Source organism: Rhinoraja longicauda, chromosome 34 (assembly GCF_053455715.1).
Source record: "Rhinoraja longicauda isolate Sanriku21f chromosome 34, sRhiLon1.1, whole genome shotgun sequence".
Classification (NCBI taxonomy): Eukaryota; Metazoa; Chordata; class Chondrichthyes; order Rajiformes; family Arhynchobatidae; genus Rhinoraja; species Rhinoraja longicauda.
Genome location: NC_135986.1, coordinates 6022419 through 6048803, shown reverse-complemented (window position 1 = coordinate 6048803; position 26385 = coordinate 6022419). Strand labels below are relative to the sequence as shown.

General features: G+C 50.6%; 1 protein-coding gene across 3 annotated transcripts in view; it reads left to right on the top strand.

Moving 5' to 3' along the window:
* Nucleotides 1–26385, top strand: part of slc12a9 (solute carrier family 12 member 9) — a 60221-nt gene that overhangs the window by 14276 nt on the left and 19560 nt on the right. Inside the window, exons 2-7 of one of the 3 annotated variants that reach the window (XM_078427628.1) lie at nucleotides 9794–9928; nucleotides 12887–13030; nucleotides 15110–15409; nucleotides 18078–18185; nucleotides 21673–21784; nucleotides 23865–24022. In XM_078427628.1, coding sequence (XP_078283754.1) covers nucleotides 9794–9928; nucleotides 12887–13030; nucleotides 15110–15409; nucleotides 18078–18185; nucleotides 21673–21784; nucleotides 23865–24022 — 957 coding nt within the window. The remainder of the gene's footprint in view (nucleotides 1–9793; nucleotides 9929–12886; nucleotides 13031–15109; nucleotides 15410–18077; nucleotides 18186–21672; nucleotides 21785–23864; nucleotides 24023–26385) is intronic. The other 2 variants (XM_078427629.1, XM_078427630.1) reach the window with 2 other exon arrangements.

The window sequence follows — 26385 nt, the reverse complement described above, 5'->3', positions numbered from 1 at the left end:
TAACCAGCATCTGCAGTTTTCTTTCCTACACACGCCCTGTCCGTGTTATACTTCAATTAAAATTCCTGTCTTTAATCGGACTTTTCTGGACTTCGTCTTGCACTAAACGTTATGTTATTTATCCTGGATCTGTACACTGTGGACAGCTTGATTGTAATTATATGGAGTCTTTTTTGGCAATTGGTTAGCACGCAACAAAAAGGTTTTGACTGTACAACGCACATTGCCGCACTGGTGGGTAAGGCAAGGCAGTGCCTTTACCACCTTAGACAGCTGAGGAAATTCAGAGTGTCTCTGAGGATCCTTCATTGCTTCTACTCTGGGGCTGTAGAGAGCATCTTGTCTGGCATCATCACAGTCTGGTTTGGGAACAGCTCTGCCCAGGACAGGAAGGCCCTGCAGAGAGTAGTGCGTTCGGCAGAACGCACCATGGGAACTACACTCGCCCCCCTGCAGGACCTATTCATCAGGAGGTGCAGATCCAGAGCAAGCAAGATTATGAGGGACCCCCGCCACCCCAGTAACGGACTGTTCCAGCTGCTACGGTCAGACAAACGCCTCCGCTGTCACGCTGTGAAAACAGAGAGGATGAGACGGAGTTTCTTCCCACAGGTCATCAGGGCTGTTAACTTTTATAACTCCAGGGACTAAATTTTGTCTTCTCTGTATTGACTTTAATTGATAGACAATAGACAATAGGTGCAGGAGGAGGCCATTCGGCCCTTCGAGCCAGCACCGCCATTCAATGTGATCATGGGTGATCATTCTCAATCAGTACCCCGTTCCTGCCTTCTCCCCGTACCCCCTGACTCCGCTATCCTTAAAAGAGCTCTATCCAGCTCTCTCTTGAATGCATTCAGAGTATTGGCCTCCACTGCCCTCTGAGGCAGAGAATTCCACAGATTCACCACTCTCTGACTGAAAAAGTTTTTCCTCATCTCCGTTCCAAATGGCCGACCCCTTATTCTTAAACTGTGTGTGGCCCCTGGTTCTGGACTCCCCCAACATTGGGAACATGTTTCCTGCCTCTAACGTGTCCAACCCCTTAATAATCTTATACGTTTCGATAAGATCCCCTCTCATCCTTCTAAATTCCACACCGTATACAAGTCTAGTCGCTCCAGTCTTTCAACATACGACAGTCCCGCCATTCCGGGAATTAACCTAGTAAACCTACGCTGCACGCCCTCAATAGCAAGAATATCCTTCCTCAAATTTGGAGACCAAAACTGCACACAGTACTCCAGGTGCGGTCTCACTAGGGCCCTGTACAACTGCACACAGTACTCCAGGTGCGGTCTCACTAGGGCCCTGTACAACTGCAGAAGGACCACTTTGCTCCTATACTCAACTCCTCTTGTTATGAAGGCCAACATTCCATTGGCTTTCTTCACTGCCTGCTGTACCTGCATGCTTCCTTTCAGTGACTGATGCACTAGGACACCCAGATCTCGTTGTACGTCCCCTTTTCCTAACTTGACACCATTCAGATAATAATCTGCCTTCCTATTCTTACCACCAAAGTGGCATTGCCACTTTTATTTCACGGCACATCGTGTATAAATAAGCTTGACGACTTGACTTGACTTGAATAAACCAAACTAGAGATGCCTCAATTGGTTCCTCCGGGACTCATGGTTTATTGGCTGCTGAGTACTGCTTACATCGTTCATAGTTCAGCTTACTGTCTCGTATACTGAGGTACAGTGAAAAGCTTTTGTTGCCGGAGTTGCGATTGTTTTCCCGACCGTTTCTCCGGTCGCTCTGCGGCCTAACATCGTGGGATGGCAGGACTTTCATATGAAGAAAGACCGGATAGACTCGGCTTGTACTCGCTGGAATTTAGAAGATTGAGGGGGGGATCTTATAGAAACGCACAAAATTCTTAAGGGGTTGGACAGGCTAGATGCGGGAAGATTGTTCCCGATGTTGGGGAAGTCCAGAACCAGGGGCCACACAGTTTAAGGACAAGGGGGAAGTCTTTTAGGACCGAGATGAGAACGTTTTTCTTCACACAGAGAGTGGTGAATCTGTGGAATTCTCTGCCACAGAGGGTAGTTGAGGCCAGTTCATTGGCTATATTTAAGCGGGAGTTAGATGTGGCCCTTGTGGCTAAAGGGATCAGGGGGTATGGAGAGAAGGCAAGTACAGGTTACTGAGTTGGATGATCAGCCATGATCATATTGAAAAGGCGGTGCGTACAGGCTCGAAGGGCCGAATGGCCTACCCCTGCACCTATTTTCTATGTTTCTATGTTTCTATGAGCTGGCGGCCTTGCCTGGGATTGGCTTTGAGCCCCGACCCAGGGCGGGGACTTAACATCCGAGCGGGAGTTCCCTTGCCCGGGATCGACGCCCCAAAGTGGACTTTAACATCGAGGAGTTCACAGGCTCGGGTTGAGACCGATATCGGGAAGCTCAAAAAGCCGCACGAGGTTCGACAGGCCCCGACCTGGGGTAGATCGCCCGGTGTGGGGGAGCTGAGATCCCTCCCCCCGATGAGGGAGCTCGATCGCCCCGACGAGGAAGGCCTACCAAGAGTTAAGACCGTCCCGTCAACGGAAGGTTCGAAGGGAAGAAGATTGAACTATTTTTCTTCGCCTTCCATCACAGTGAGGAATGTGGGGGAGTCATTATGGTGGATGTTCACGTTAACATGTGCCTTGTGTGGCCTGTTGCTTTTCATTGGTACGACTGTGTGGCAAATTAAATTCCTCGTGTGTTGCATAGAAACATAGAAAATAGGTGCAGGAGTAGGCCATTCGGCCCTTCGAGCCTGTACGCTCCGCCATTCAATATGATCATGGCTGATCATCCAACTCAGTATCCCGTACCTGCCTTCTCTCCATAACCCCCTGATCCCTTTAGCCACAAGGGCCACATCTAACTCCCTCTTAAATATAGCCAATGAACTGGCCTCAACTACCTTCTGTGGCAGAGAATTCCACAGACTCACCACTCTCTGTGTGAAGAAATGTTTTCTCATCTCAGTCCTAAAAGACTTCCCCCTTATCCTTAAGCTGTGACCCCTGGTTCTGGACTCCCCCAACATCGGGAACAATCTTCCCGCATCTAGCCTCTCCAACCCCTTAAGAATTTTATATGTTTCTATAAGATCCCCCCTCAGTCTTCTAAATTCCAGCGAGTACAAGCCCAGTCTATCCAGTCTTTCCTCATATGAAAGTCCTGCCATCCCAGGGATCAATCTGGTGAACCTTCTCTGTACTCCCTCTATGGCAAGGACGTATTTCCTCAGGTTAGGAGACCAAAACTGCAAACAGTACTGTGTACGCAAAACATACTTGGCTACTAAAGTATGATTATGATCATGATTGTGATTGATTGGTTGTGATAACGTGCTAACTAGCCTGGGGAAAGACAACACATGATTATAGTTGTGCAGTGTGCGCGATAAAGGGAATAACGTTTAGTGGCAGGAACAATCTGATCAAGGATAGTCCGAGGGTCTCTGACGAGGTCGATAGAAAATAGGTGCAAGAGGAGGCCCTTCGAGCCTGTACGCACCGCCATTCATTGTGATCACGGCTGATCGTCCACAATCAGTAACCCGTGCCTGCCTTCTCCCCATATCCCTCGATTCCGCTAGCCCCCAGAGCTCTATCTAACTCTCTCTTAAATTCATCTAGGGAATCGGCCTCCACTGCCCTCTGCGGCAGAGAATTCCACAAATTCACAACTGAAAAAGATAGTAGATCCAGACTGCTCTCTGGTTGTTGGTTCGGTCGACCCGTTCTCCAACATGTAAGGGTTTGTGTTCTGTTTTGGGAGGTAGGGGAGTAACATTCTCTTGACTGGACCCTACTCAACAAAGCGATCGAACAAGCCTTGTCTTGTCTAAGGACGTCATGCACCTGTGGCCTTGAGTACCGCTGACGTGTGCAAGCAAACAGAAATAACAGCTTTATAACCTACTATAAAGAGGGATCGGCCCTGTTTGAGTTAAGGCTTGGTTGGAGTAACATTGATAAGACAATGGTTCGGAAAATAAAACTGCAGATGCTGGTTTAAATCGAAGGTAGACACAAAATGCTGGAGTAACTCAGCGGGTCAGGCAGCATCTCGGGAGAGAAGGAATGGGTGACGTTTCGGGTCGAGACCCTTCTTCAGACTGTGGAGTGGAGACTATAGGTGGAGACAGGAAGATAGAGGGAGATCTGGCAAGGGGGAGGGGAAGAGAAGGGCAGAGGAACTATCTAAAGATGGAGAAGTCGATGTTTAGAAGGATGAGAGGGGATCTTATCGAAACGTATAAGACTATTAAGGGGTTGGACACTTTAGAGGCAGGAAACATGTTCCCAATGTTGGGGGAGTCCAGAACCAGGGGCCACAGTTTAAGAATAAGGGGTCGGCCATTTAGAACGGAGATGAGGAAAAACTTTTTCAGTCAGAGAGTTGTGAATCTGTGGAATTCTCTGCCTCAGAAGGCAGTGGAGGCCAATTCTCTGAATACATTCAAGAGAGAGCTAGATAGAGCTCTTAAGGATAGCGGAGTCAGGGGGTACGGGGAGAAGGCAGGAACGGGGTACTGATTGAGAATGATCAGCCATGATCACATTGAATGGCGGTGCTGGTTCGAAGGGCCGAATGGCCTACTCCTGCACCTATTGTCTATTGTCTATTGTCATACCGGGTCAGTATGACCTTCGCTCAGTCCGCCTGAACCAACCTGATCTCCCAGTGGCTCAGCACTTCAACTCCCCCTCCCACTCCCAGTCTGACCTTTCTGTCATGGGCCTCCTCCAGTGCCATAGTGAGGCCCACCGGAAATTGGAGGAACAGCACCTCATATTTCGCCTGGGCAGCTTGCAGCCCGGCGGTATGAACGTCGACTTCTCCAACTTTAGATAGTCCCTCTGTCCCTCTCTTCCCCTCCTCCTTTCCAGTTCTCCCTCTATGTTCCTGTCTCCACCTAGATCCTTCCTTTGTCCCGCCCCCCCTGACATCAGTCTGAAGAAGGGTCTCGACCCGAAACGTCACCCATTCCTTCTCTCCCGAGACGCTGCCTGTCCCGCTGAGTTACTCCAGCATTTTGTGTCTGCCTTCGATCATACAATGAATGCCTTCTGTGTATTCGTCTGGCTCCAAGTCCACACTTAGTGGGGAGCTTTTGCAACCTTCCAATGTACCCCTGCCTCCTATTTGGGCAGTGAAGTCCTGCGTCGGAAAAGCAGTGGTAAAAACCCGCCAGAACTTTCTTCAGCAAATATGTACCCTCTCTATGCCTCTCCGAATGCCTATCAGGTCTCCCCTCAACCTCCAGCGCTTTAGAGAAAATAATCCAGAGTTTGCCCAACTAATACCCACTAAACCATATAACCATATAACCATATAACAACTACAGCACGGAAACAGGCCTGTCCGGCCCTACCAGTCCACGCCGACCACTCTCCCTGACCTAGTCTCATCTACCTGCACTCAGACCATAACCCTCCAATCCCCTCCTATCCATATACCTATCCAATTTACTCTTAAATAATAAAATCGAGCCTGCCTCCACCACTTCCACCGGAAGCCCATTCCACACAGCCACCACCCTCTGAGTAAAGAAGTTCCCCCTCATGTTACCCCTAAACTTTTGTCCCTCAATTCTGAAGCTATGTCCCCTTGTTGGAATCTTCCCCACTCTCAAAGGGAAAAGCCTACCCACGTCAACTCTGTCCGTCCCTCTCAACATTTTAAAAACCCCTATCAAGTACCCCCCTCAACCTTCTACGCTCCAAAGAATAGAGACCCAACCTGTTCAACCTCTCTCTCTGTAGCTTAAGTGCTGAAACCCAGGCAGCATTCTAGTAAATCTCCTCTGTACCCTCTCCATTTTGTCGACATCCTTCCTATAAACCACGCGGCATTCTTCAAAACTGCTGCATTCTCTCCACCGCCTCCGCATCCTTCTAAGATTCATTCATAGAACAAAAAGCTTATTAACAAAATGTGCAGTAGATGCTCTTAGGAAATGCCCGGCGTTATATGTCGACAATAGATGTTTAGTTTAGATTAGTTTAGAGATACAGCGTGGAAACAGGCCCTTCGGCCCACCGGGTCCGTACCGACCAGCGATCCCCGCACACCTAAACACTATCCCACACACACACACACTAGGGACAATTTTTACATTTATTACCAAGCCAATTAACCTACAAACCCGCACGAGTCCAGAACCAGGGGCCACACACACACACACACACACACACACACACACACACACACACAGTCTTAGAATAAAGAGGGAGGCCATTTAAAACTGAGGTGAGAGAAGAAACGTTTTCACCCAGAGAGTTGTGAATTTGTGGAATTCTCTGCCACGATATTGATCCCTGGGATGGTGGTACTGACACATGAGGAAAGATTGCAAAGACTGGGCTTGTATTCACTGGAGTTTAGAAGGATGAGAGGGGATCTTATAGAGACGTATAAAATTACAAAAGGACTGGACAAGCTAGATGCAGGAAAAATGTTCCCAATGTTGGGGGAGTCCAGAACCAGGGGCCACACACACACAGTCTTAGAATAAAGGGGGAGGCCATTTAAAACTGAGGTGAGAAAGGAACTTTTCCACCCAGAGAGTTGTAAATTTGTGGAATTCTCTGCCACAGAGGGCAGTGGAGGCCAAATCACTGGATGGATTTAAGAGAGAGTTAGATAGAGCTCTAGGGGCTAGTGGAATCAAGGAATATGGGGAGAAGGCAGGCACGGGTTACTGATTGTGGACGATCAGCCGTGATCACAATGAATGGCGGTGCGTACAGGCTCGAAGGGCCGAATGGCCTCCTCCTGCACCTATTTTCTATGTTTCTATGATGTTTCTATGATGTGGAAGCATTCAAATGCAAGCCATTAATAAGAAACGCTTGATTATTGTAAGGGCCGGCGCGGTGGCGTGTCGGTAGATTTGCTGCCTCACAGCGCCGGAGACACGGGTTTGATCCTGACCACGGGTGCTGTCGGCGCCTTCTCCCCGTGACCTGCGTGGGTTTCCTCCGGGGGCTCTGGTTTCCCTCCCACGCTCGAAAGATCGCTGGGCGGCGCGGACCCGGTGGGCCGAAGGGCCTGTTTCCGCGCTCTATCTCTAAATCTAAATCGGGAAAAAAAATCTAAATCAATTAACCTACAAACCTGCACACTCCAAAATTGTGTACAGGTTTGTAGGTTAATTGATTTAGATTTTTTTTTTAGATTTAGATTTAGAGATACAGCGCGGAAACAGGCCCTTCGGCCCACCGAGTCCGTGCCGCCCGGCGATCCCCGCACACTGACACTATCCCACACACACACTAGGGACAATTTTTACATTTGCCCAGCCAATTAACCTACACACCTGCACGTCCAGAACAAGGGGCCACAGTTTAAGAATAAGGGGTAGGCCATTTAGAACGGAGATGAGGAAGAACTTTTTCAGTCAGAGAGTGGTGAAGGTGTGGAATTCTCTGCCTCAGAAGGCAGTGGAGGCCTGTTCGTTGGATGCTTTCAAGAGAGAGCTGGATAGAGCTCTTAAGGATAGCGGAGTGAGGGGGTATGGGGTGAAGGCAGGAACGGGGTACTGATTGAGAGTGATCAGCCATGATCGCATTGAATGGCGGTGCTGGCTCGAAGGGCTGAATGGCCTCCTCCTGCACCTATTGTCTATTGTCTATTGTCTACTGTCTTTGGAGTGCGGGAGGAAACCGAAGATCTCGGAGAAAACCCACGCGGGTCACGGGGAGAACGTACAAACTCCGTACAGACGGCGCCCGTAGTCGGGATCGAACCCGGGTCTCCGGCGCTGCATTCGCTGTAAAGGTGGCAACTCTACCGCCGCGCCACCGTGACCGCCCTTTCGCTGCGTTCGCTGAATGCAATTCCCTGGATTGTCTTCGGTAAAAATCACAAATTGTCCCTGATGTGTGGGATAGTGTTAGTACGGGGATCGCTGGTCGGCGTGGGCCGAAGGGCCTGTTTCCGTGCTGTATCTCCAGTCTAAAGAAATAATCATTCCTTCTTCCACCTCAAAAACATTGCCCGTCTCCGTCCATCCCTCTCCTCCACAGCTGCAGAAACCCTCATCCACGCCTTCATCACCTCCCGTCTGGACTACTGCAACAGCCTCCTCTATGGCGCACCCTCAAAAATCATCAGTAAACTTCAATACATTCAAAACTCCGCTGCCCGTCTACTCACCCACTCCCCGATCCGTGACCATATCACCCCCGTCCTTTACAAACTCCACTGGCTCCCCATCCCCCAGAGAATCCAGTACAAAATCCTCCTCATAACCTACAAAGCCCTCCATAACCTGGCCCCATCCTACCTGACCGACCTCCTCCACAGGCACACTCCCACCTGCACCCTCCGCTCTGCCGCTGCCAATCTCCTATCCCCCCACATCCGGACCAAACTCAGATCCTGGGGGGACAGGGCTTTCTCCATCGCTGCTCCCACCCTATGGAACTCACTACCCCAAACCGTCAGAGACTCCTCCACACTCACCACATTCAAAACATCACTGAAGTCTCACCTGTTCAGCACTGCCTTCAACCACTGAAGGTCACCTCACCCTCTGTCTCCTTTCTCTGTTCATTTATTTATTTACTTATTTATCTATTTATTCATTTCCCTATGTTCTCAAAATCTCTGTAAAGCGTCTTTGAGTATATGAAAAGCGCTATATAAATAAAATGCATTATTATTATTATTATTATTCCCTCTTCGATCGCTGCCCGAGGTTCCATATTTTTGTTTTAACACGTCAAACAGTGGGAATATTTTGGCGATCCCTTGCCCGGGATCGACGCTCCAACCGCGCGCGGCCTGCGGACTTTAACATCGATGGAGCTCGCAGTCTCGGGTTGAGACCGACGACGGGAATCTCCAAAAGCCGCACGATGTTCGACTAGCCCCGACTCGGGGGTAGATCGCCCAGAGTGGGGGAAAAGCTGAGATACCCCTCGATGCAAGAGCTTGATCACCCCGACGAGCAAGGCCTGCCGTCGGCTACGGGAAGCCAAGATCGTCCCGTCAACGGAAGGTTCGAGGCCCCCGACCGCGGGAGGACAAAGAAGGGAAGGAGATGGAACTATTTTTCTTCGCCTTCCATCACAGTGAGGAGTTTGGGGAAGAGTCACTATGGTGGACGTTCACGTTGAAATAAATGTTGTGTGTTTCGTTGCTTTTCATTGTTACGATCGTACGGCAAATGAAATTCCTCGTATGTTGTTGCAAAACATACTTGGCTAATAAAGTATGATTTATGAGACGCAAGATTTTCCAGTTTTAGTTTAGAGATACAGCGTGGAAACAGGCCCTTCGGCCCACCGGGTCCGCGCCGCCCAGCGATCCCCGCACACTAATACTATCCTACACACACACTAGGGACAATTTTTACATTTTACCCAGCCAATTAACCTACAAACCCGCACGTCTTTGGAGTGTGGGAGGAAACCGAAGATCTCGGAGAAAACCCACGCAGGTCACGGGGAGAACGTGCAAACTCCGTACAGACGGCGCCCGTAGTCGGGATCGAACCCGGGTCTCCGGCGCTGCATTCGCTGTAAAGGCGGCAACTCTACCGCCGCGCCGCCGTGCCGCCTACAAACCTGCACGTCTTTGGAGTGCGGGAGGAGACCGAAGATCTCGGAGAAAAACCTCACGGGGGGGAGAACGTACAAACTCCGTACGGACGGCGCCCGTAGTCGGGATGGAACCCGGGTCTCCGGCGCTGCGTTCGCTGTAAGGCGGAGGCTCTACCGCTGCGCCACCTTGTTGTTGTTTACCTGTACTCTCTCTCTCTGTCTCCGCAGGTTTCGTCATTGGCCAGGCGGGCTTCCTGGAATCGTTGCTGATGCTGGTCGTAGCTTACATCATCATCAGTCTGACCGTGTTATCGGTCTGCGCCATTTCCACCAATGGAGCCGTGAGGGGCGGCGGGGCTTACTGTATCCTTTTGCCCCACCACCCCCCCGGTTTCTTCTGCCACCCCCCCCCCCCCCCACTGCCCACTCGTTCCCATCTCCTCCGCAGCCAACATTGGACCATTGTGGGCCCCACCTTTCCCTTGATCGTCATTGCCGGGACAATTTGATTTGTCCTTTTGCGTACCTTTCATTCATTTGTTCTCTGTACCTCTTCCTAACCTCAAGTCTCCCCCTCCCCTGACACTGAAGAAGGGTCTCGCTCCCTTAAAGCCATCAAGGGCGGCACGGTGGCGCAGCGGTAGAGTTATCATATCATATCATATATATACAGCCGGAAACAGGCCTTTTCGGCCCTCCAAGTCCGTGCCGCCCAGCGATCCCCGCACATTAACACTATCCTACACCCACTAGGGACAATTTTTACATTTACCCAGCCAATTAACCTACATACCCGTACGTCTTTGGAGTGTGGGAGGAAACCGAAGATCTCGGAGAAAACCCACGCAGGTCACGGGGAGAACGTACAAACTCCTTACAGTGCAGCACCCGTAGTCAGGATCGAACCTGAGTCTCCGGCGCTGCATTCGCTGTAAAGCAGCAACTCTACCGCTGCGCTACCGTTGCCGCCATACAGCGAATGCAGCGCCGGAGACTCGGGTTCGATCCCGACTACGGGCGCCGTCTGTACGGAGTTTGCACGTTCTCCCCGTGACCTGCGTGGGTTTTCTCCGAGATCTTCGGTTTCCTCCCACACTCCAAAGACGTGCGGGTTTGTAGGTTAATTGGCTGGGCAAATGTAAAAAATTGTCCCTAGTGGGTGTGGGATAGTGTTAGTGTGTGCGGGGATCGCTGGGCGGCACGGACCCGGTGGGCCGAAGGGCCTGTTTCCGCGCTGTATCTCTAAATCAAAAAATATGGGGAGAAAGCAGGAACGGGGTACTGATTGAGAATGATCAGCCATGATCGTATTGAATGGCAGTGCGTACAGGCTCGAAGGGCCGAATGGCCTCCTCCCGCACCTATTGTCTATGTTTCCATGACCCGAAACGTCACCTATTCCTTTCCTCCGGAGACGCTGCCTGACCTGCTGTGTTCGCACCAAAGACGTCCATCTTTGGTGTCAACCATCATCTACAGTTCCTTGCGACACCCTCTACGGTTCCATAGAAACACAGACAATAGGTGCAGGAGGAGGCCGTTCGGCCCTTCGAGCCTGTACGCACCGCCATTCATTGTGATCACGGCTGATCGTCCACAATCAGTAACCCGTGCCTGCCTTCTCCCCATACCCCTTGATTCCACTAGCCCCTAGAGCTCTATCTAACTCTCTCTTAAATCCATCCAGTGATTCGGCCTCCACTGCCCTCTGTGGCAGAGAATTCCACAAATTCACAACTCTCTGGGTGAAAAAGTCCCTCCTCACCTCAGTTTTAAATGGCCTCCCCTTTATTCTTAGTCTGTGTGTGTGTGGCCCCTGGTTCTGGACTCGCCCAACACTGGGAACATTTTTCCTGCCTCTAGCTTGTCCAGTCCTTTTGTAATTTTATACGTCTCTATAAGATCCCCTCTCATCCTTCTAAACTCCAGCGAATACAAGCCCAGTCTTTTCAATCTTTCCTCATATGACAGTCCCGCCATCCCGGGGGATCAATCTCGTGAACCTACGCTGCACTGCCTCAATTGCAAGGACGTCCTTCCTCAAATTCGGAGACCAAAACTGTACACAGTACTCCAGGTGTGGTCTCCGTCTGGGGTTAAGACTCTGGAGGTTTCAGATGACTCTGTCAGCTGTTCACAGTCTCATTCTCCCGCCCAGCTGGTTAGGACTGTTTGAAGGGATAGAAACATAGAAAATAGGTGCAGGAGGAGGCCATTCGGCCCTTCGAGCCTGTACGCACCGCCATTCAATATGATCATGGCTGATCATCCAACTCAGTATCCCGTACCTGCCTTCTCTCCATACACCCTGATCCCTTTAGCCACAAGGGCCACATCTAACTCCCTCTTAAATATAGCCAATGAACTGGCCTCAACTACCTTCTGTGGCAGAGAATTCCACAGACTCACCACTCTCTGTGTGGAAAAAAAACGTTCTCATCTCGGTCCTAAAAGACTCCCCCACTTATCCTTAAACTGTGTGGCCCCTTGTTCTGGACTTCCCCAACATCGGGAACAATCTTCTCGCATCTAGCCTGTCCAACCCCTTAAGAATTTTGTAAGTTTCAATAGACAATAGACAATAGGTGCAGGAGGAGGCCATTCAGCCCTTCGAGCCAGCACCGCCATTCAATGCGATCATGGCTGATCACTCTCATAAGTTGGCTGATCTTCTATAAGATCCCCCCTCAATCTTCTACATTCCAGCGAGTACAAGCCCAGTCTATCCAGTCTTTCTTCGTATGAAAGTCCTGCCATCCCAGGAATCAATCTGGTGAACCTTCTCTGTACTCCCTCTATGGCAAGAATGTCTTTCCTCAGATTAGGAGACCAAAACTGTACGCAATACTCCAGGCGCGGTCTCACCAATGCCCTGTACAACTGCAGCAGAACCTCCCTGCTCCTATACTCAAATCCCCTCGCTATGAATGCCAACATACCATTGGCTTTCTTCACTGCCTGCTGCACCTGCATGCCTACTTTCAATTTATTCACAAAATGCTGGAGTAACTCAGCAGGTCAGGCAGCATCTCGGGAGAGAAGGAATGGGTGACATTTCGGGTCGAGACCCTTCTTCAGACTGACCTACTTTCTTGCCTACTTTCGATGACTGGTGAACCTTCTCTGTACTCCCTCTATGGCAAGGACGTCTTTCCTCAGATTAGGAGACCAAAACTGCACGCAACTGTGCGGATGTGGGCCAAACGCGGGCAGATGGGGCTGGCGAACCCGCTGAGTTACTCCGGCGTTTTGTGTCTGCCCTCTGAGTCATCGGTTGGTTGGTTTTTCCCCCCCTCTGTTTCCTTAACGCTGGGCTTCCAGTTATGATCAGCCGCACGCTAGGCCCGGAGTTTGGTGGGAGCATTGGGCTGATGTTCTTCCTTGCAAACGTCTGCTCCTGCGCCGTTTACGTTCTCGGGTTGGTGGAAGCCCTTCTGGATGTGTTCGGGGAGCTGCCAAATGCAGGTGAGGCCATTCTACCCCTCGCGCGAGACCGATAATGAGCGGGTCGTTCTTCATGTTGAAAGGCTGGAGCGATTGGGCTTGTATACACTGGAATTTAGAAGGATGAGGGGGGGATCTTATTGAAACATATAAGATAATTAGGGGATTGGACACATTAGAGGCAGGAAACATGTTCCCAATGTTGGGGGAGTCCAGAACAAGGGGCCACACACAGTTTAAGAATAAGGGGTAGGCCATTTAGAACGGAGATGAGGAAGAACTTTTTCGGTCAGAGAGTGGTGAAGGTGTGGAATTCTCTGCCTCAGAAGGCAGTGGAGGCCAGTTCGTTGGATGCTTTCAAGAGAGAGCTGGATAGAGCTCTTAAGGATAGCGGAGTGAGAGGGTATGGGGAGAAGGCAGGAACGGGGTACTGATTGAGAGTGATCAGCCATGATCGCATTGAATGGCGGTGCTGGCTCGAAGGGCTGAATGGCCTACTCCTGCACCTATTGTCTATTGTCTATTTATCCCAGCTGAACCTGTCCCACCCACTTCGGTCTTTTATCCCCTCAGCGGCACGGCTTGCGAAATGAATAGACGCAAGACCCAGAGTTGTCCACCAGTGCTCCGGTTTTCTCCCATGTTCCAAAGATAAGCAGGTTTGTGGGTTAAGTGGCTCCTGTAAATATTCCCCAATGTGTGTGTGTGTGTGTGTGTGTGTGTGTGTGTGTGTGTGTGTGTGTGTGTGTGTGTGTGTGTGTGTGTGTGTGTGTGTGTCGGGTAGAACTATTGTAGGCAATAGACTCAACTACCTCCTCCGGCAGCTCGTTCCACACACCCACCACCCTCTGTGTGAAAAAGTTACCCCTCAGGTTCCTATTAAATCTTTCTCCCCCCCTTCACCTTGAACCTGTGTCAATAGACAATAGACAATAGGTGCAGGAGGAGGCCATTCGGCCCTTCGAGCCTGTACGCACCGCCATTCAATGTGATCGCGGCTGATCATTCTCAATCAGTACCCCCGTTCCTGCCCTCTCCCCGTACCCCCTGACTCCGCTATCCTTAAGAGCTCTGTCTAGCTCTCTCTTGAATGCATCCAGAGAATTGGCCTCCACTGCCCTCTGAGGCAGAGAATTCCACAGATTCACAACTCGCTGCCTGAAAAAGTTCTTCCCCACCTCAGTTTTAAATGGCCTTCCCCTTTATTGTAGGCAATAGACAATAGGTGCAGGAGTAGGCCATTCGGCCCTTCGAGCCATGCTGGCTCGAAGGGCCGAATGGCCTACTCCTGCACCTATTGCCTATTCAATGTGATTATGCCTGTGTGGCCCCTGGTTCTGGATTCCCCCAACATCTTTCCTGCATCTAGCTTGTCCAGTCCTTTTATAATGGACTAAAATCCTCACTGGAATTTAGAAGGATGAGAGGAGATCTTATCGAAACGTACAAGATTATTATGGGGTTGGACACGTTAGAGGCAGGAAACATGTTCCCAATGTTGGGGGAGTCCAGAACAAGGGCCCACAGTTTAAGAATAAGGGGTCGGCCATTTAGAACTGAGACGAGGAAAAACTTTTTCAGTCAGAGAGTTGTGAATCTGTGGAATTCTCTGCCTCAGAAGGCAGTGGAGGCCAATTCTCTGAATGCATTCAAGAGAGAGCTAGATAGAGCTCTTAAGGATAGCGGAGGCCAATTCTCTGAATGCATTCAAGAGAGAGCTAGATAGAGCTCTTAAGGGTGGCGGAGTCAGGGGGTATGGGGAGAAGGCAGGAACGGGGTACTGATTGAGAATGATCAGCAACGATCACATTGAATGGCGGTGCGTACAGGCTCGAAGGGCCGAATGGCCTCCTCCTGCCCCTATTGTCTATTGTCTATAGTGATGATACCATTAAAATGCAGAATATATCTCATCTATCAATTCACAGATTTTTGCTATTTTTCTTTTTAAATGTTTCTGCAAGTTTCTGCCGACTAAAATGGCCGCCGTGACGCACTACGGTTTTTAGGGTCGAGTGGCCTATCTTGCTCTGCTCTATTATCACTCTATAAGATAAGATCCCCCTCTCATCCTGCTTGTTGTACAATTGCTTCTCGCAGCGGAAACGGAGCATAGAGGAGTCCACGTGCTTCCTCAGAGCTATCTCTACGACGTCCTCTACGCCTCGAGCATCCTGCTGCTTTGCCTGTTGGTCTGCCTGGTGGGCGCGCAGATCTACGCCAAGGCCAGCTTCCTGATATTCCTCATGGTCCACATCGTACTCATCACCATCTTCGCCAGCTTCTTCGCCGTCGGCCCCAAGGTCGTCTGGATCGTGAGGCAGACTGGCAACACCAGCCGGGTCATCCCCACCAACTACACGGGCTTCGACCTGGCCACCCTGCAGCGCAACTTCATGGGTGAGTGCACAAGTCCCTAGCTTCGGTGTCCGGGCCTACAGAGTCCGGGCCTACAGAGTCCGGGCCTACAGTGTCCGGGCCTACGGAGTCCAGGCCTACGGAATCCGGGCCTAAGGATTCCGGGCCTAAGGAGTCCGGGCCTACAGAGTCCGGGCCTACGGAGTGCGGGCCTACGGAGTCCGGGCCTAAGGAGTCCGGGCCTACAGTGTCCGGGCCTACGGAGTCCGGGCCTACGGCATCCGGGCCTACAGAGTCCTGGCCTACAGTGTTCGGGCCTACGGAGTCCGGGCCTACGGAGTCCGGGCCTACGGAGTCCGGGCCTAAGGAGTCCGGGCCTACAGTGTCCGGGCCTACGGAGTCCGGGCCTACGGCATCCGGGCCTACAGAGTCCTGGCCTACAGTGTTCGGGCCTACGGAGTCCGGGCCTACAGAGTCCGGGCCTACGGTGTCCGGGCCTACAGTGTTCGGGTCTACGGTGTCCGGGCCTACAGTGTTCGGGTCTACGGAGTCCAGGCCTACAGTGTTCGGGCCTACGGTGTCCGGGCCTACAGTGTCCGGGTCTACGGAGTCCGGGCCTACAGTGTTCGGGCCTACGGTGTCCGGGCCTACAGAGTCCGGGCCTACGGAGTCCGGGCCTACAGAGTCCGGGCCTACGGAGTCCGGGCCTTCGGAGTCCGGGCCTACGGCGTCCAGGCCTACAGAGTCCGGGCCTAAGGCGTCTGGGCCTACAGCACTCCCCGAGGGGGCAATTTTTTCTCGCACAAAGGACTGTGGGTGTAGGGAACGAGCTGCTGGAGGAGGTAGTTGAGGCAGGGACCATCGCAAGGTTTCGGAAACAGTTAGACAGGTGCTTGGATAGGACAGGTTTGGAAGGACATGGGCCTAACGCAGGCAGGTGGGACTGGTGTAGATGGGGCAAGTTGGGCCGAAGGGACTGTTTCCACGCTGTATCGCTCTATAACGAAGCCACGCTGGATAGCAGGAAAGAAAACTGCAGATGCTGGTAGAAATCCAAGGTAGACACAAAATGCTGGAGTAACTCAGCGGGTCAGGCAGCATCTGAGGAGAGAAGGAGTGGGTGACGTTTCGGATCGAGACCCTTTTGGTTCAGTTTTGTCCATTGATGCTTTCCTGGCTGACCTGTTGAGTGTTTCCAGAATCTGTGGGGTTTTGTTTAAGGAAATCTTGCTTCTGTAATTTTTGTCTTTGTGTTATTCTTGTGGCCTGGAACAGCCTGGGTCGAAATCATTCCTAAACCGCTGCAAGAATTGGTGTGAGTTGTGGATGGGTAGGGGGTTGCCAACTTTCTAACTCCCAAATAAGGGACGAAAGGTGACGTCACCGCCCCGCGCCCCCACGTGACCTCACCCAGCCAGCGGCCACGTGCTCCCGCTCCACCGATGGCGGCCGCCCAGGCCAGGAGGCGGGTTGCCACACAACCTCCGTTGGGCGTATATACTCGGCCCCGCTCCCCGAACACACTCCGTTAGCCTACACTGACCGCTGGGCCTACAGTGGCCCCTGGGCCTACAGTGTCCGGGCCTACAGTGTCCGGGCCTACAGTGTCCGGGCCTACAGTGTCCGGGCCTACAGTGTCCGGGCCTACAGTGTCCGGGCCTACAGTGTCCGGGCCTACAGTGTCCGGGCCTACAGTGTCCGGGCCTACAGTGTCCGGGCCTACAGTGTCCGGGCCTACAGTGTCCGGGCCTACACTGTCCGGGCCTACACTGTCCGGGCCTACACTGTCCGGGCCTACACTGTCCGGGCCTACACTGTCCGGGCCTACACTGTCCGGGCCTACAGTGTCCGGGCCTACACTGTCCAGGCCTACAGTGTCCGGGCCTACAGTGTCCGGGCCTACACTGTCCGGGCCTACAGCGCCCCCCCGGGCCTAATACAGTACAAGGGCGGTCCCATACGGACAAACCAATTTAGCACAAAATACGGGATGTCCCGGCTAATACGGGACAGTTGGCAACCGTAGCGATGGGTTGTGTAAGAAAATAACTGCAGATGCTGGTACAAATCGAACGTATTTATTTCACAAAATGCTGGAGTAACTCAGCGGGTCAGGCAGCATCTCAGGAGAGAAGGAATGGGTGACGTTTCGGGTCGAGACCCTTCTTCAGACTGATGTCAGGGGGGGCGGGACAAAGGAAGGATATAGGTGGAGACGGGAAGACAGAGGGAGATCTGGGAAGGGGGGAGTTTCGCTCAACACCTTCGCTCGGTCCGCCTTAACCAACCTGATCTCCCGGTGGCTGAGCACTTCAACTCCCCCTCCCACTCCCAGTCTGACCTTTCTGTCATGGGCCTCCTCCAGTGCCATAGTGAGGCCCACCGGAAATTGGAGGGAAATCGGAAATTCGCTTGGGCAGTTTGCAGCCCGGCGGTATGAACATCGACTTCTCCAACTTTAGATAGTTCCTCTGTCCCTCTCTTCCCCTCCCCTTTCCCAGATCTCCCTCTATCTTCCCGTCTCCACTTAGATCCTTCCTTTGTCCCGCCCCCCCTGACATCAGTCTGAAGAAGGGTCTCGACCCGAAACGTCACCAATTCCCTCTCTCCTGAGATGCTGCCTGACCCGCTGAGTTACTCCGGCATTGTGTGAATCAATACCTAGCGATGGGTTATGTGGACATGCATCACCATTTGTTTTGCTTTGCAGATGATTACTCTGCGGATTACACTACTGGCACCATCATGACATTTGCGACAGTGTTTGCAGTGATGTTTAATGGCTGCACTGGTATCATGGCCGGGTCTAACATGTCAGGTAATGATTTCCTTCTACATTTCCTACAAGAAAATAACTTCAGATGCTGGTACAAATCGAAGGTATTTATTCACAAAATGCCGGAGTAACTCAGCGGGTCAGGCAGCATCTCGGGAGAGAAGGAATGGGTGACGTTTCGGGTCGAGACCCTTCTTCAGACTGATGTCAGGGGGGGCGGGACAAAGGAAGGATATAGGTGGAGACGGGAAGATAGAGGGAGAACTGGGAAGGAGGAGGGGAAGAGAGGGACAGAGGAACTATCTAAAGTTGGAGAAGTCGATGTTCATACCGCTGGGCTGCAAGCTGCCCAGGCGAAATATGAGGTGCTGTTCCTCCAATTTCCAGTGGGCCTCACTATGGCACTGGAGGAGGCCCATGACAGAAAGGTCAGACTGGGAGTGGGAGGGGAGTTGAAGTGCTGAGCCACTGGGAGATCAGATTGGTTGAGGTGGACCGAGCGCAGGTGTCGAGCGAAGCGATCGCCGAGCCTGCGCCTGGTCTCGCCGATGTAAATAAGTTGACATCTGGAGCAGCGGATGCAATAGATGAGGTTGGAGGAGGTGCAGGTGAACCTCTGTCTCACCTGGAAAGACTGTTTGGGTCCTTGGATGGAGTCGAGGGGGGAGGTAAAGGGACAGGTGTTGCATCTCGTGCGGTTGCAGGGGAAAGTGCCCGGGGAGGGCACTGAGGGAGAGATAGATCAGCCACGATTGAATGGCGGAGGAGGCTTTATGGGCCGAATGGCCTAATTCTACTCCTATTCCTGGTGAGCTGGTGCCTCCCATTGTCCAGTTTCTCTCCTTCCCACCCAGAGCTTGGCTGCCTTGCATGAGTTCCGCCATTTTGTCATATTTGAGCTGCTGGGTCCTTTGAGCCTGTACGCACCGCCATTCATCGTGATCGCGGCTGATCGTCCACAATCAGTAACCCGTGCCTGCCTTCTCCCCATATCCCTTGATTCCATTAGCCCCTAGAGCTCTATCTAACTCTCTCTTTAATCCATCCAGTGATTTGGCCTCCACTGCCCTTTGTGGCAGAGAATTCCACAAATTCGCAACTCTCTGGGTGAAAAAGTTCCTTCTCACCTCAGTTTTAAATGGCCTCCCCTTTATTCTCAGACTGTGTGTGTGTGTGGCCCCTGGTTCTGGACTCGCCCAACATGGGGGAACATTTTTCCTGCATCTAGCTTGACCAGTCCTTTTTAAATTTTATACGTCTCTGTAAGACCCCCCCTCTCATCCTTCTAAACTCCGGTGAATGCAAGCCTTTTGGGCCCTGACCCGTCTGCCCATCCTTTTTCACCGGAGATGCTGCCTGACCCGCTGAGTTGCTCCAGCACTCTGTGCCTATCCCTGGTTTGGTGAGTACAAACAGGGATGAACCTGGAGAAAGTTGTAGCGTACGTAGGATGTGGTGGAATCAAGTCAATGAAGACCAGGCCTGGATAGAGTGGATGTGGAGAGGATGTTCCCACTAGTGGGAGAGTCTAGGACCAGAGGGCACAGCCTCAGAATTAAAGGACGTTCTTTCAGGAACGTAGATGAGGAGAAACTTCTGGTGCCACTTGGCAGCATGTAGAATAGACAATAGACAATAGACAATAGGTGCAGGAGGAGGCCATTCAGCCCTTCGAGCCAGCACCGCCATTCAATGCGATCATGGCTGATCACTCTCAATCAGTACCCCGTTCCTGCCTTCTCCCCATATCCCCTCACTCCGCTATCCTTAAGAGCTCTATCTAGCTCTCTCTTGAAAGCATCCAACGAACTGGCCTCCACTGCCTTCTGAGGCAGAGAATTCCACACCTTCACCACTCTCTGACTGAAAAAGTTCTTCCTCATCTCCGTTCTAAATGGCCTACCCCTTATTCTTAAACTGTGGCTCCTTGTTCTGGACTCCCCCAACATTGGGAACATGTTTCCTGCCTCTAATGTGTCCAATCCCCTAATTGTCTTATATGTTTCAATAAGATCCCCCCTCATCCTTCTAAATTCCAGTGTATACAAGCCCAATCGCTCCAGCCTTTCAACATACGACACTCCAGCCATTCCGGGAATTAACCTAGTGAACCTACGCTGCACGCCCTCCATAGCAAGAATATCCTTCCTCAAATTTGGAGACCAAAACTGCACACAGTACTCCAGGTGCGGTCTCACCAGGGCCCGGTACAACTGTAGAAGGACCTCTTTGCTCCTATACTCAACTCCTCTTGTTATGAAGGCCAACATTCCATTGGCTTTCTTCACTGCCTGCTGTACCTGCATGCTTCCTTTCAGTGACTGATGCACTAGGACACCCAGATCTCGTTGAACTCCCCCTCCTCCTAACTTGACACCATTCAGATAATAATCTGCGTTTCTATTCTTACTTCCAAAGTGAATAACCTCACACTTATCTACATTAAACTGCATCTGCCATGTATCCGCCCACTCACACAACCTGTCCAAGTCACCCTGCAGCCTTATTGCATCTTCCTCACAATTCACACTGCCCCCCAGCTTAGTATCATCTGCAAATTTGCTAATGGTACTTTTAATCCCCTCGTCTAAGTCATTAATGTATATTGTAAATAGCTGGGGTCAATGAAGACCAGGCTTGGATAGAGTGGATGTGGAGAGGATGTTCCCACTAGTGGGAGAGTCTAGGACCAGAGGGCACAGCCTCAGAATTAAAGGACGTTCTTTCAGGAACGTAGATGAGGAGAAACTTCTGGTGCCACTTGGCAGCATGTACACCATATTTCCCAACTCCTTTTCCTACTCCTTTAAGGTTTAATTGTCGCTATTGCAAATGGCCTCCTGTGGGACAATTGGTGTCCTGTTTTGCTGTGCAAATGCATGATTCGAACGAGTTGAGGCAGTGCAGCGTAGGTTCACGAGATTGATCCCCCGGGATGGCGGGACTGTCATATGAGGAAAGATTGAAAAGACCGGGCTTGTATTCACTGGAGTTTAGAAGGATGAGAGGGGGATCTTATAGAGACGTATAAAATTACAAAAGGACTGGACAAGCTAGATGCAGGAAGAATGTTCCCAACGTTGGGCGAGTCCAGAACCAGGGGCCACACAGTCTAAGAATAAAGGGGAGGCCATTTAAAACTGAGGTGAGAAGGAACTTTTTCACCCAGAGAGTTGTGAATTTGTGGAATTCTCTGCCACAGAGGGCAGTGGAGGCCGATTCACTGGATGGATTTAAGAGAGAGTTAGATAGAGCTCTAGGGGCTAGTGGAATCAAGGGATATGGGGAGAAGGCAGGCACGGGTTACTGATTGTGGACGATCAGCCGTGATCACAATGAATGGCAGTGCTGGCTCGAAGGACCGAATGGCCTCTTCCTGCACCTATTTTCTATGTTTCTATGTTTCTATGAATGCGTGAATGATGATCTTAGTTTAGTTTAGAGGCACGGCGTGGAAGCAGGCCCTTCGGCCCATTGAGTTACTGTACCTCTGGTCTGTGGGTGATTACTTTGTTTTTCTGTTTCGCAGGAGATCTGAGGAATCCGAGCTATGCCATTCCTAAAGGGACCATCATCGCTGTGATCTACACCCTGCTGGTTTACCTGTTGCTCTTCCTCATGGTCAGCTTCACCTGTGACAGGTAAGGAGCCGCCATTTTGGAGGAGCGGTTTTGGGCTCTTGGGAAGGGGGCCTGAGGAAAGATTGTAAAGACTGGGCCTTGTATTGACTGGAGTCTAAAAGGATGAGAGGGAGATTATAAAAGCACTGGACAAGCTAGCTGTGCAGGAAAACGAGCTTGCCGGAGGAGGTAGTTGAGGCTGGGACTATCCCAATGTTTAGCAAACAGTTCCATGGACAGGAGAGGTTTGGAGGACTGGACAAGCTAGATGCAGGAATAATGTTCTGCAATTTTGGGCGAGTCTAGAACCAGGGGGCCACACACACACACACACACACAGTCTAAGAATAAAGGGGAGGCCATTTAAAACTGAGGTGAGGAGAAAACTTTTTCACCCAGAGAGTTGTGAATTTGTGGAATTCTCTGCCACAGAGGGCAGTGGAGGCCAATTCACTGGATGGATTTAAGAGAGAGTTGGATAGAGCTCTAGGGGCTAACGGAATCAAGGGATGTGGGGGAGAAATCAGGAACGGGGGGGGGGAACTGATTTTGGACGATCAGCCACGATCATATTGAATGGCGGTGCTGGCTCGAAGGGCCGAATGGCCTCCTCCTGCACCTATTTTTCTATGTTCTATGTTTCTATGCTACTGCTGCAAGACTTGCATGCTCTATGACTTTCCGTGATGCTCTGAAGGATAGCGGAGTCAGGGGGTGTGGGGAGAGGGCAGGAACGGGGTACTGATTGTGGATGGTCAGCCATGATCACATTCAATTTAGAAGGATGAGAGGGGATCTTATCGAAACGTATAAGATTATTAAGGGGTTGGACACGTTAGAGGCAGGAAACATGTTCCCAATGTTGGGGGGGAGTCCAGAACCAGGGGGTCACACAGTTTAAGAATAAGGGGTCGGCCATTTAGGAGTGAGATGAGGAAAAACTTTTTCACCCAGAGAGTTGTGAATCTGTGGGATTCTCTGCCTCAGAAGGCAGTGAAGGCCAATTATCTGAATGCTTTCAAGAGAGAGCTGGATAGAGCTCTTAAGGATAGCGGTGTCAGGGGGCATGGGAAGAAGGCAGGAACGGGGAACTGATTGAGGATGGTCAGCCATGATCACATTGAATTTAGAAGGATGAGAGGGGATCTTATCGAAACGTATAAGATTATTAAGGGGTTGGACACGTTAGAGGCAGGAAACATGTTCCCAATGTTGGGGGAGTCCAGAACCAGGGGCCACACAGTTTAAGAATAAGGGGTCGGCCATTTAGAACGGAGATGAGGAAATACTTTTTCAGTTGTAAATCTGTGGAATTCTCTGCCTCAGAAGGCAGTGGAGGCCAATTCTCTGAATGCATTCAAGAGAGAGCTAGATAGAGCTCTTAAGGATAGCGGAGTCAGGGGGTATGGGGAGAAGGCAGGAACGGGGTACTGATTGAGAATGATCAGCCATGATCACAGTGAATGGTGGTGCTGGCTGGAAGGGCTGAATGGCCTCCTCCTGCACCTATTGTTCTATGTTCCATGTTTCAATGCTACTGTTGCTTGCTTGCACGCTCTATGACTTTTTGTGATGCTCTTAATGATAGCGGAGTCAGGGGGTATGGGGGGAAGGCAGGAACGGGGTACTGATTGTGGATGATCAGCCATGGGCGGCACGGTAGCGCAGCGGTAGAGTTGCTGCTTTACAGCGAATGCAGCGCCGGAGACTCAGGTTCGATCCTGACTACGGGTGCTGCACTGTAATGAGTTTGTACGTTCTCCCCGTGACCTGCGTGGGTTTTCTCCGAGATCTTCGGTTTCCTCCCACACTCCAAAGACGTACAGGTATGTAGGTTAATTGGCTGGGTAAATGTAAAAATTGTCCCGAGTGGGTGTAGGATAGTGTTAATGTGCGGGGATCACTGGGCGGCGCGGACTTGGTGGGCCGAAAAGGCCTGTTTCCGGCTGTATATATATGATATGACGATGATGATGATCACATTGAATGGCGGTGCGTGCTGGCTGGAAGGGCCGAATGGCCTCCTCCTGCACCTAGTGTCTGTTGTGTGTGTGGGCGGGCGTCCCCGCGATGTGTTTGAGGAGGTTCTGTCTCTGCGCAGGCTGCTGCTCCAGGGAGACTACGGCTTCTTCCGGCAAATCAACATCTGGCCGCCGTTCGTGATGATCGGCGTGTACGGGGCTTCGCTGTCCGCGTCCATGAGCACGCTGATCGGAGCGTCGAGGATCCTTCACGCCCTGGCCCGGGACGACCTGTTTGGTGAGCCAGCTCTCCCCCCACCCCCCCACCCACCCCCCCGCCCAACGGGCCTCGAGTCACGCAGAGGCACGCCCTGTCAGTGACAGCAGCGGAAACGGCCCATCCAGTCCGCTCCGCCATCCGATCACGGCCGATCCATCTCAATTCAGGTCAAGTTCATTTGCCCCATGCACATAAATGCGCAGTGAAATGAAAGATTAAAATGTGGACTACGGAAATGTCAATTTCAAGAAGCTAATTTAACTCATATTTTCGTAACTTGCATAAAAATGCAAAATTTCTGGTTGGAGATTTTTTTAATAGTTTCTAAAGTTATCAACAAGCAATTGGATATAATAATAATAATAATAATAATACATTTTATTTATATAGCGCTTTTCATATACTCAAAGACGCTTTACAGAGATTTTGAGAACATAGGGAAATGAATAAATAGATAAATAAGTAAATAAATAAATGAACAGAGAAAGGAGACAGAGGGTGAGGTGACCTTCAGTGGTTGAAGGCAGTGTTGAACAGGTGAGACTTCAGTGATGTTTTGAATGTTGTGAGTGTGGGGGAGTCTCTAACGGTTTGGGGTAGTGAGTTCCATAGGGTGGGAGCAGCGATGGAGAAAGCCCTGTCCCCCCAGGATCTGAGTTTAGTCCGGATGTGGGGGGATAGATTGGCAGCGGCAGAGCGGAGGGTGCAGGTGGGAGTGTGCCTGTGGAGGAGGTCGGTCAGGTAGGATGGGGCCAGGTTATGGAGGGCTTTGTAGGTTATGAGGAGGATTTTGTACTGGATTCTCTGGGGGTTGGGGAGCCAAAATTAATTATATTAGGATTATCAGAACATTTCCTACAAACTTTACAACAAGTCAGGTACATTTTCTTGATTACAGTCTAATAACTGCGAAAAAATTAATACTTAAATTTTGGAAAAAAACCAATAACCCCCACAATTAAAATGTGGACTACGGAAATGACAGAGACCCTGCATTTGGAAAAAATAAGATTTGCCTTAATTGACAAACCTGAGTTATTTTTTAAAATATGGTCTCCATTTATTGAATTTTTAGAAAAGTAAATGGGTTTGCTTTTAAAATTTTTTAATTAAAAGTTGAAACTTGAGTTAAGGGTTGGATGTACAACTGTGGTTATTGTCTCCCGGATCTACCCCCTTTAATTTTTATAGTTATATCTTTTTTTTCATTCTCTTATTCTCTCTTCCCAATAGTTTATAATTTTTTTTTTTTTTTCTTTTTTTTTTCCTTCTTTATTTTTTATTTTCTCTCTTTAAAAATTTAAAAATTGAAGCTTATGTAAGAACTCTGTAACAAATGTGTCTTTTATTTTTATTTGTACATATGCTTTCCAAAGTCCAATGACAGGAGCAATAACAATAAGTGAACACACACACACACACACACACACACACTCAAACAAAAAGAAACATCCATCACAGTGAGTCTCCTCCAATATAGACAATAGACAATAGACAATAGGTCCAGGAGGAGGCCATTCAGCCCTTCGAGCCAGCACCGCCATTCAATGCGATCATGGCTGATCACTCTCAATCAGTACCCCGTTCCTGCCTTCTCCCCATACCCCCCGACTCCGCTATCCTTAAGAGCTCTATCCAGCTCTCTCTTGAAAGCATCCAACGAACTGGCCTCCACTGCCTTCTGAGGCAGAGAATTCCACACCTTCACCACTCTCTGACTGAAAAAGTTCTTCCTCATCTCCGTTCTAAATGGCCTTACCCCTTATTCTTAAACTGTGTGGCCCCTTGTTCTGGACTCCCCCAACATTGGGAACATGTTTCCTGCCTCTAATGTGTCCAATCCCCTAATTATCTTATATGTTTCAATAAGATCCCCCCCTCATCCTTCTAAATTCCAGTGTATACAAGCCCAATCGCTCCAGCCTTTCAACATACGACAGTCCCGCCATTCCGGGAATTAACCTAGTGAACCTACGCTGCACGCCCTCCATAGCAAGAGGGCCCTCCAGTCACCTCGTCACTGTGATGGAAGGCCACAATGTCTTTTCTCTTCCCCTGCCGTCTTCTCCCGCGGTCAGGCTGTTATATCTGGGGCCTCCAGAACTTGATGTGCTCCTTGCGGACATCCAGGAGCAGCAGATACTTCCTCACCTGGAACACACCACCAGAGTCAATGGCCCCCAACCACCTCCAACAATAGACAATAGACAATAGGTGCAGGAGGAGGCCATTCGGCCCTTCGAGCCTGTACGCACCGCCATTCAATGTGATCATGGCTGATTATTCTCAATCAGTACCCCGTTCCTGCCTTCTCCCCGTACCCCCTGACTCCGCTATCCTTAAGAGCTTGATCCAGCTCTCTCTTGAAAGCATCCAGAGAA